The 10,583-nt window shown below is 46.0% G+C and overlaps 3 protein-coding genes across 3 annotated transcripts; 1 reads left to right on the forward strand and 2 right to left on the reverse strand.

The window, feature by feature from the left end:
• The first annotated feature begins 883 nt into the window (after window positions 1-883).
• mrpl21 (mitochondrial ribosomal protein L21) lies at window positions 884-1,773 on the forward strand. The gene has a single exon (XM_053416293.1). It carries the CDS (start codon window positions 899-901, stop codon window positions 1,460-1,462), a length of 564 nt encoding a protein of 187 aa, XP_053272268.1. The 5' UTR covers window positions 884-898; the 3' UTR covers window positions 1,463-1,773.
• A 248-nt stretch (window positions 1,774-2,021) lies between these two features.
• Window positions 2,022-10,583, reverse strand: c3h6orf120 (chromosome 3 C6orf120 homolog). Its single transcript, XM_053416222.1, has 2 exons — window positions 10,474-10,583; window positions 2,022-4,786 (listed from the first exon to the last, which is right to left on the reverse strand). The coding sequence occupies exon 2, from the start codon at window positions 4,736-4,738 to the stop codon at window positions 4,199-4,201; it is 540 nt and encodes a 179-aa protein (XP_053272197.1). The 5' UTR covers window positions 4,739-4,786; window positions 10,474-10,583; the 3' UTR covers window positions 2,022-4,198.
• On the reverse strand, window positions 5,481-8,594 carry LOC128429951 (E3 SUMO-protein ligase ZBED1-like). The gene is made up of 3 exons (XM_053415852.1): window positions 7,411-8,594; window positions 6,361-6,980; window positions 5,481-6,224 (listed from the first exon to the last, which is right to left on the reverse strand). Exons 1-3 carry the CDS (start codon window positions 8,525-8,527, stop codon window positions 5,823-5,825), a joined length of 2,139 nt encoding a protein of 712 aa, XP_053271827.1. The 5' UTR covers window positions 8,528-8,594; the 3' UTR covers window positions 5,481-5,822.

Raw genomic sequence — 10,583 nt, forward strand, 5'->3', positions numbered from 1 at the left:
TGCAGACAGACAGGTGGACAGACACGCAGAGAGACAGGTGGACAGACATGCAGACAGACAATTGGACAGGTGGACAGACATGCAGAGAGACAGACATGCAGACAGACAGGTGGACAGACATGCAGAGAGACAGACATGCAGACATGCAGAGAGACAGACAGACAGATGGACAGACATGCATAGAGACAGGTGGACAGACATGCAGAGAGACAGGTTGGACAGACATGCAGACCAACAGGTGGACAGACATGCAGAAAGACAAGTGGACAGGTGGACAGACATGCAGAGAGACAGACAGCCATGCAGAAAGACAAGTGGACAGGTGGACAGACATGCAGAGAGACAGACAGCCATGCAGAAAGACAAGTGGACAGGTAAACGGACATGCAGACAGGTGGACAGACATGCAGAAAGACAAGTAGACAGGTAAACGGACATGCAGACAGGTAGACAGACATGCAGAGAGCTAGGTGGACAGTTAGACAAACATGTGGACAGACAGACATGTAGACAGACATACAGAGAGAGGTAGAGAGACATGCAGGCAGAGAGGTGGACAGACTTACAGAGAGAGACAGGTGGACAGGTAGACAGACATGCAGGCAGATGTGTTTATTTTGTGTATTTTCATGATGTGATGACACATGTCCAGTGTCTTTAGATATCCATAGTAAATCTCAGAAGCAGAAGAAGTGAGTGTGTCTGTCCCTCGTCCCCTTTGAGGACACATTTCTAACTAAGACACTTAATAAGGTGGAACTTGTCCTGATGCTGAGTTCAGGTTCAGACATGCTTCCGGAAAAAAACTTTTATCTGTGAAACGTGAAATATGACGACGTGTGTTGGCCGTGCAGAAGTGACGCATGCGCACTGACACCTGACAACACTTCCTGTAAAGATGGCGGCGACCAGAGGACTGTGGAGGACGTGGTCCCTGTGGTCACCCAGGACCCCGCTCCTGTTCCCCGCCGCCGGCCGGCCGCACAGCTCCGGGCCCCGGACCTCGCTGTCCGGGCCGCCGTGGCCGCAGCAGTCGAGCCCGGTCCCGGAGGAGGAGGAGCGGGGCCGACATGCCGCCGTGGTGAGCACCGTGAACCGGCTCATCCAGCAGCAGGACTTCGGCCGCCTCTTCGCCGTGGTGCACTTCGCCGGGCGGCAGTGGAAGGTCACCGCGGAGGACCTGGTCCTCATCGAGAACCACATCGAGGCAGAGTGCGGCGAGCGGATCCGGATGGAGAAGGTGCTGCTGGTCGGGGCGGAGGACTTCACCCTGGCCGGAAGGCCGCTGCTGGGGAAGGAGCTGGTCCGGGTCGAGGCCACCGTCCTGGAGAAGACCGAGTCCTGGCCCAAAGTCCACATGCGGTTCTGGAAGAGACACCGGTTCCAGCAGAAGAAGATCGTCATCCAGCCTCAGACGGTGCTGAGGATCAACAGCATCGAACTGGACCCCAGACTCTCATGATGAAGACTGGACCCGACTCATGATGAAGACTGGACTAGACCCTCATGATGAAGACTGGACTAAACCCTCATGATGAAGACTGGAACCCAGACCCTCATGATGAAGACTGGACCCGACTCATGATGAAGACTGGACTAGACCCTCATGATGAAGACTGGACTGTATCTCACACACACACACACAGACACATCAGGGTCGGTGATGATCTCCACAGTTTGTTTTTACATCAGTGACAAACCAGGACTGAACATGTTGGATTATCTCCTGTAAATAAATTAATTCCTACAAAGATGTGACTGAAATACATTGAATATCTGTTCTGTCATTACTTCTTTAACATCCTGACTTTAAAACTCTGGGGAAGCTGTTGAAATAATCAGAAAAGGCCCAAATCAGTGGCCTGTTGACCCTCACCGGGGGTTTTCAGATAAAACTGAGGCAATAAGAATGTAAACACTAAAACTCATTTGAATCAAGCTGCTGGATTAAGGTCTAAAGGTTGAATAGTGTTGCTAGCTCCTCCTTATTAACTCTGAAACACAGGACTCAGGAGACGGGAGGTTTTAACAGTCTGTATGACAAGAGTTTTATTTTGTAAACCAGACAGAATCGTCTCTGGAAACAGGGAAACTGTTTGGCTGCTCCTCCCGGCACAGGAAGGGTCTGAAGGCACTGGTGAACATTTCTGCTCAGTGGTGAACGGTAGCTGACCTCCTCTGAAGCTGGAGGAGGGGGTGTTTAACTCAGGAGCTCGTCCAACAGGTGAAACAAAGTGAACCATCAAAACCAAATGAAACGTCGCTGTGGACCAGAGGTTCCTGTCTGGAGTGGAAATTCAGCAAGTACATGAAAACAGAGCAGCACGGGTATCCTGAAGGAGCCTCCAGGATAAAGGGCTGACAATCAGGGTATTGCTAAGTTTCCTGTGTGATATGCAGAGTTAAGACAAGTGGTTTTCATTCACAGGCGAGAGACACACACAGCTGTCATCTCTGCCTGATGCTAAATTAGTTCTAAAGATGAGCGAGGAGCTGACGGAGAGGTTCCTGTTCAACGCTCAGAGGCTTTGATCACACCGGGTCTCACACCGGGTCTCACACCGGGTCCACCACCCGTCCTCCTGAGAGATCTGCTCACAAGTGGACAGCTGTAAGTTCATCTGTTCACGCCTGATGGTCAAATGCATCCTTCATTGCTCTATTCCTGAGATTACTCTATTCTTCCAGTGTGTGTAGCTGTAGCTGAGTCCTTTGGTGTGTGTCTGTTCACACAATCAAATGAAAGAGAGCACACGCAGCACTGAACACCTCAGATTGTGCGTCCATGTGGTGTCGGAATCGGAGAGAATTTGTTTTCGCCGTCTCGTCTCAGAACAACAACCTATAAAGCTTGATACACAACTTGTTGATGTCACTGCTCACAAACCAATGAACTTAATGTTGAACCGTTCTCTCTGCTCTGGTATATAAACAGTGTTCAGAGGAGTCACCGTGTTGTGTCAAAGCTCAGAACACAAGTGCAACACGTTATTTACAGTGTCCATCTTTTTCTTTCTCCACATTTGGGATTTCAAACACACCAACAGCCTCACGACTCAGGAACGAGGTGGTTCTGAAGAGTCAATGCACAGCGGGTGATCTGAACTTGGACACTTGTGACAGGATCCCTCAGGACAGATGTTGACACCAGGTGTGAACGGTGCTGCAGTCGTCTCCCTGCTCGGGGACATGCTGTTGGAGAGTCTGAGGAGACAGGATGTAGTTCACTCCTCCGACAGCTCAGCAAGGAAACATGAAAATCTGAGAACAGTTTGCACCGAAACAAAAAACACAGAAGTGATTCAGCGACAAGTTTCCAAATAAAAAGGTCAAACCATCTTAAACCCTCTTCTTGATCCAATCACCTTATTTCAGTGAGTTGACCCCAGTTAACCTGCTGAACCTGATCATTTGAATGTAATAGAGGTATTCAATGTTCTAATTCATAGTCTGGATGTGGTCTGACCAGCTTAATTGCATAAATGCTAGTTTTGTGGACATCTAGCTTTGATGGGGGGGGGGGGTGTCCCAGTATCTACACTAATTGCTTTCAGACGTGCCCCCCCCCCCTTGTTGTTTTGGTTGAACTGCAGTTCAATCACAAAAAACTGCAGCGAACCTAAAGTTTAATATGAACTTAACTCACTTCACTCTCCAGTTGAATGAGAACTCTGCTCATGTTTAATCACTTGACATCAAACATACAGACGTTTTCTGATTGGTCGAGCTTCACTGGTGAACTCAAGTGATCCAGCTTCTAATTTAAAAACTGACCTTCTCCACCGAGGAGGTTATGTTTCCACCCCGGTCTGTTTGTGTGGTTACAGCTTCTTAAACAATGTGAGAGAAGACGTTTCTTAACATTTTCATACTTTTCCCGCAGATTAATTCATGATTCAGGCCCAATCACAGGACTGATATCTACGAGATGTGATTTGGTGCAGCTTGATTGGCTTTTAGAGACAGTTGGGTCTTGGTGGATGTTGGAGCTCCACCGAGGGACAGTCTCATTTATCTCTCTTTTTGATCAAGTGTGTTTTTTCCAGTTTAAAATGCCTGAATTCTAACTGAGGTTCTGTGGGACATTTTCTCATCCTTACAGAATGAAAGGAAAAATAAATCTTTAATTTATCAAGGCCGAGTGAACCAAGAGCCGAGTCTCTTCCCCCTGTCACAGCAGTGAGGAATATCCCCGTTTTCAAAACAAAATCTCAAGTATAATCTTCAAAAGTCCAATCAGAATTGTCCAAACGATCGAGGCCTCTTTCTCATCCGCAGCCTGGGGCGGCTGCTTTGGATCGTCCCCTGACGTGTCCAAGCCGGCGTCAAACGGATTCAGGGGCACCGTCTGATCGTAGAACACCCGCATTTCAAACTCGCTCTCCAGGTGAGACGGGTGGCCGTAAATGCCGATGCCGACAGGCCTCACGAAGTCCCCGGGCACCACCACCACGTCCTGGCCGCAGGTGGCGGACTGCAGCTTGTAGGTGTCGTAGCTCGGCTGCAGGGTTTTATCCGACACGTAGAGGTCTGCGTCCCCCTTGAGGCTCTGCATGTGCAGGATGATTCTGCCATCGTGGTTGAGGCGTAGGTAGCTGTAGTTCCCTGCCCCGATGTGGCCCTGAACCACGTGGAGGAGAACCCACTCTTCAGGGACACCGTCGTCCTCTGAGGTCAGGAAGCTCCTGGTCTGCGACACCAGGAGGGCGAGGACCAGGGCGCTGCAGCTCAGCATCATGATGAAGGCATCGGTCGGTCAGAACCCGCCTGGACGACGCCAGACAGCCTAATGGAACAGGAGGAGGCCCAGATATGAAAACAACAACAATTCTGAACCAGTTTTGACTGAGGATTCATTTAATTCTGGACTTGCACCTGTATAAAAGGAGCAATGACCAGTCAAAGTCCCCCCCCAAAAGTTCTAACTTTACCAAATTAGAGTCAGAAACACATGGAATCTAACTTCCATGTGTTTCTGATGTAAACAGATCTAACTGTGAAACAAAGGTCTGATGATTTGACAGAGAATAATAAATCAAACTAACTGCAGCTACATCTGCTTCTTGTGTCCTCATCCTGGGACGATCAGTACTTTACTTTAAGTATTGAGAACTTAAAAACTCAACAGGAGCTTTTCTGGTCAAATAAGACCAAAATAAATAAAGAGCTTTGTGTTTGTGTGTTTATTAAGAAGAAGATTTAGAAAACGATCGAGCCAGAGTTCTGCACAGCTCAATGTCAGAGGGTCTGTAAGAAATGATGTTAAAGGCTAATTAGGCCTGCACGATATGAGGAAAATCTGCGATGTGCGATACCATTGTTCAATATTGCGATGAGATATGACTTGCGATAAATAAACAAATATTGAAGTGTGCATATTAGCTATACAGTTCCTGTCTTTCTGCTATAATAGGTACACTGCTAACATAGACCCCAAACATTGAATAGCCTATGCCCACTGAATAAAGAAATGAAATAAATTATTTTATTTAACTTTTATTGAACAAAGTGCACAACATGAACACCCAACGAAGTTTAATTTCCCCTGCTCTATTTAAAATATTTTCTTCTAAACTGAACAAAACCATTGAACTCTTGAAATAAAAAAATATCTGGGGGAAAACAACTTAAATAATTAAATAAATATAAATTAAACATGGGCATGGCAATTTAAAATAACTAATGTCTCCCATTACAATCATCAAGGCCCTCGACTCCGCCCAACAAGGTGCAGAGATCTATAGTATGCGGGGGAAAATTGAAATAACTAAATCAAGATACAATCAGGAAAAAAAAAATCTACCCTTATGGCAAGTTATTCTTTAGGGCAAGTTCTTGGCCAAGAAAACCAGCATGTTGACTTTGCTGGGTTTCAAACATGCACGTTGACATGTTACCACATTCCCTGATGTGCTGAATAGCCTCTCAGAGGGTGAACTAGTGGCAGCTATACAAAGATACCTCCGAGCTAGTTTGCTCAGCCTTGAGTAGGTGACCTGGTGGAGTTTCCACCAAGCCAAAGGGTCTGCCTCACTGTCAATGGTGGGGGACAGCAAGTAGCTGTTAAGTTCAGCTTCAAGAGCTTGCTCCAGCTGCATGGAAGATGCGGTGGGAGTGGTGGGGCCTGGACTTGTTTTGAGCAAACTGCCCAATGATCGCTTTGCCTTCTTGTTGCTGGGTGGATCCATGCTTTGGGCCTCAGTGTTGTCAGAAGGTGTTCCCTCCTAAAACAGAGAGACAATTAAGAATACATAGAAAAATACACATGTTCCATTCACATTCAGATAATGCACCATCTGATTACAGTATGTGACATCTTGTATCCCACCAGTGCTCATGTCAAATGTATAACCCAATTACCTTCCGTGCTGTTTCTTTCATTTCTGACATCACCCTGGTCTTGATGTCTTGGACTCTTTCGCTGCTGATGTAGCTGACCTTGAACCTGGGGTCCATGAAGGATGCAGTGTCCAGAAGTTCTTGTGTTGCTGGGTCATCATACTTTGTATTCATGTAATCCAGGATTTTCACTTTAATGGTCTTGGTTAAATTGGTGTCATCTTCCTTTTCTGCAAGAACTGATGTATTCAAGAGATGAAGGACTGGTTTCACATATGAAACACTCACATAGCTTTCCCCGGAAAGAGCATCAGTAAATACTTGCAAAGGGTGTAATGCCAGGTTTACAGACTCCAGTACATCCAGGTCCTGCCAGGAGGGAACCAGATGCCGTGTTTTTCGGTCTGCCGAGAGGACATTAGATATGGCTTGCCGCTGCTCCAAGATCCTCTCCATCATCTTTTGCCTCGAGCCCCACCTAGTTGGGCATTCTGTGATGAGTGAGTGCTCTGGGAGGTTGTGCTCCTGTTGTGCTTCTTTCAGTGCCATCTTCTGCTTCCAGCTGTGGGAGAAATGTCCCACCAATTTTTTACAAAGCCCAGCAGCACGGGCAATGCGGCTGTCATCTTTAACAGCATTTTCTGGAAAGACAGGAAAACACATGAAAAAAATATTAAAACCTACCAGTAATCATTGTAGCCTAACTGCAAAATCTAACAATTTTCTAATAATTACAAAGAAATAATTCAGAGACTGCATAATTAACTACAATTATTACAAAGTAATAATTCAGGGACTACATACTAGTTAACTACAGTAATTACAAAGTAATGATTCAGGGACTAGACAGACTACCATTATGTGGCATGTAGTAGTAGTTTAACTTGTAGGCATGAGCTCAAAATCAATAGGTTACAAAACAATAGACACAGAGGTTCTCAAAAAACAAAAAACAATATAAAATAATAACAATAAATAACAAAAACAATAATAAAACAATAATATTACAAAATAAGACGGCAATAGATAACAATAATGCCACGTAAAGCAAATGTATTAATTTACACTTACCGATGGCAAGATGCAGCCTGTGGCCAAAACACTGAAGTCTGACCCAGTGGTTGAGTTCGGTGGCCTTCACAACGTTTGACCCGTTGTCGGTGGTGATGCAAGCTAGCTGCTCTTCCCGCAAATTCCAGCTGGTCAAAGCCTCACGTAGTCCACACGCAATGTTTTCCCCAGTGTGTTCTCCGGGGAAGTAGGCTGTCTGTAGACATCGCGTTTTCAGTTCAAAGTCTTGATCCAGGAAGTGTACAGTGAGGCTGATGTAGGGCTCTGTCGTTCGACTGGACCAAAGATCTGTGGTACAGGCGTAGTGTTCAATTTGACCCAGTTCCGATTCCACTGTCTTCCTGCATGTGTCGTACATTTTTGGAATGGCGACTTGGGAAAAATAATTGCGTGATGGAATGCTGTATCTTCGGTCCAGTTTCCTTATCAGACTCACAAAACCATCTTTGGTCACTGTGTTTATAGGCATCATGTCCTTAGCCAAATAACGAGTTATGGCCTCTGTTATTTCTCCGTGGCGTTTGGATGTTTTCTCGTAAGGAGTCACGCACGCAAAACTCTGAGAAATGGACTGTTGCAAGGTTTTAGATTTGCTGCTACTCACCGTTTTTGGTTTTGTGGTTTGGCTAGCTTTGAATTGTTCGTGTAGTTCTTTATGGTTGTGTTGCAGGTGGTGATGGAGGTTTGTTGTATTTCCTCTGGAAGTTGCCACAGCTGTTCGGCATGTTTTACACAGTACCTGTGTTTGTAACACGTCGTCGCTACGGAATCCAAAATAACTCCAAATTGCAGAAGTGCAGTTCTTTTTCACCACAAGGTCTTCGTCAACCACATTTTCCTCGCTATTCTCTCCTTTCTCCGCCATCGTGTTACATAGACTCGCAGTCGCCACAAAATTAACACCAACTAATTTGAGGGTGGCTCCGGAACACATAGGACCCGGGGGAACATAGGACCCGGGGACGCTGCCGGCGCCGACGGCTAGCTGTTGCTTCATCTGATTAGCCAAATGGTGTGAATGCATGGCGCATGTATCCAGGGCTCCATCTGATAGGTCAAATGTTCGCATGCTGGGTGTGAATACATGGCGCGTGTAAATAAAATGATTTTTATTCATCGCGTTTCAGGCATCTTTTCCGATGTGTTAACCGCGCATGTTCATATCGCGATGACGATGAAAATACGATTTATCGGTCAGCCCTAAGGCTAATGAGAGAAATGATGAAGCAGCTGGTTTCACTACATGTCAGAGGGAGGGAAGGACCTGTGTTAGTTATATGTGGAGGCTGTTAGTTGTATGGGGAGCGTGTTAGTTGTATGTGGAGCGTGTTAGTTGTATGTGGAGCGTGTTAGTTGTATGTGGAGCGTGTTAGTTGTATGGGGAGCGTGTTAGTTGTATGGGGAGCGTGTTAGTTGTATGGGGAGCGTGTTAGTTGTATGGGGAGCGTGTTAGTTGTATGGGGAGCGTGTTACTTGTATGTGGAGCGTGTTACTTGTATGTGGAGCGTGTTACTTGTATGTGGAGCGTGTTACTTGTATGTGGAGCCTGTTAGTTGTATGTGGAGCGTGTTACTTGTATGTGGAGCCTGTTAGTTGTATGTGGAGCCTGTTAGTTGTATGTGGAGCCTGTTAGTTGTATGTGGAGCCTGTTAGTTGTATGTGGAGCCTGTTAGTTATATGTGGAGCCTGTTAGTTGTATGTGGAGCGTGTTAGTTGTACGATCAGAGTGTTAGTTGTATGTGGAGTGTGTTAGTTGTATGATGAGCGTGTTAGTTGTATATTGAGCGTGTAGTTGTATGAGTGTGTTAATTGTGTGTGGAGTGTGTTAGTTGTATGTGGAGTGTGTTAGTTGTATGTGGAGCGTGTTACTTGTATGTGGAGCGTGTTACTTGTATGTGGAGCGTGTTACTTGTATGTGCAGTGTGTTAGTTGTATGTGGAGCGTGTTAGTTGTGTGTGGAGTGTGTTAGTTGTATGATGAGCGTGTTAGTTGTATATTGAGCGTGTAGTTGTACGAGTGTGTTAATTGTATGTTGAGCGTGTTAGTTGTATGTGGAGCGTGTTACTTGTATGTGGAGCGTGTTACTTGTATGTGCAGTGTGTTAGTTGTATGTGGAGCTTGTTAGTTGTGTGTGGAGTGTGTTAGTTGTATGATGAGCGTGTTAGTTGTATATTGAGCGTGTAGTTGTACGAGTGTGTTAATTGTATGTTGAGCGTGTTAGTTGTATGTGGAGTGTGTTAGTTGTATGTGGAGCGTGTAGTTGTATGAGTGTGTTAATTGTATGTTGAGCGTGTTAGTTGTATGTGGAGCGTGTGTGTTGTATGTGGAGCGTGTGTGTTGTATGTGGAGCGTGTGTGTTGTATGTGGAGCGTGTTACTTGTATGTGGAGCGTGTTACTTGTATGTGGAGTGTTTACATGTCTAATTGTAATTCCCCAGAGGGGATTATTTAAATCCCGTCCCGGGTCCATGTCTGTGGCAGACCCTGATCTGAGCAGAATCAGAATCAAAGCGGTTCTTCTCCGTTGACCCGCTTGAAGCTGCGGAGTTGAACCCTCACACTCCGCAGGTGAATTCGACCTTTGACCCGAACGAACCACAAGTTACGTCAGTTTAAACTCCTGATTGAAAACCACCGTGAGGGTTCGAACCCGGTCCCGTTAAACACACAATGAACTTCACACTGCCAGTTTATTTTTAGCAACATCGGAAACCATCTGTGTCCATGACCGGACGCTGTCTGGAGTTGGATGCTAGCAGCTAGCATCTAGCAGCTAGCATCTGTCAGGCGGCACCGAGCAGTGAAACACGACCACTTTAGAAACAACACGATATTAGATTTAACTTTTGATATTTGTCTCAAATCTCTCAGCGTGAGAGTAGACATGAAGCTAATGTTAGCCTGAGCTAGGAGCTAACTAGCCTCTTAGCACTCACGCAGCTAACACCGCTACGAACCTGCTCAGTCTGAGTTTTCTTAATAACAGCGGAATAAATTAACCTTAACAATGACCGAGTTGAGTCTTTACTCAACGTGTTAAACGCACTAGTGTTGTTTTCTTACCGGCATCTTGATCCAAAGCAAACAGCGAGCTGCAGAAACTAGCTAACCTCTTCTTCTCAGGCCTTATCTGTGACGGCCTCCGCGCCACCCTGCTCACTGCTGCCCCTCCA

Source organism: Pleuronectes platessa, chromosome 3 (genome assembly GCF_947347685.1).
Source record: "Pleuronectes platessa chromosome 3, fPlePla1.1, whole genome shotgun sequence".
Lineage (NCBI taxonomy): Eukaryota > Metazoa > Chordata > Actinopteri > Pleuronectiformes > Pleuronectidae > Pleuronectes > Pleuronectes platessa.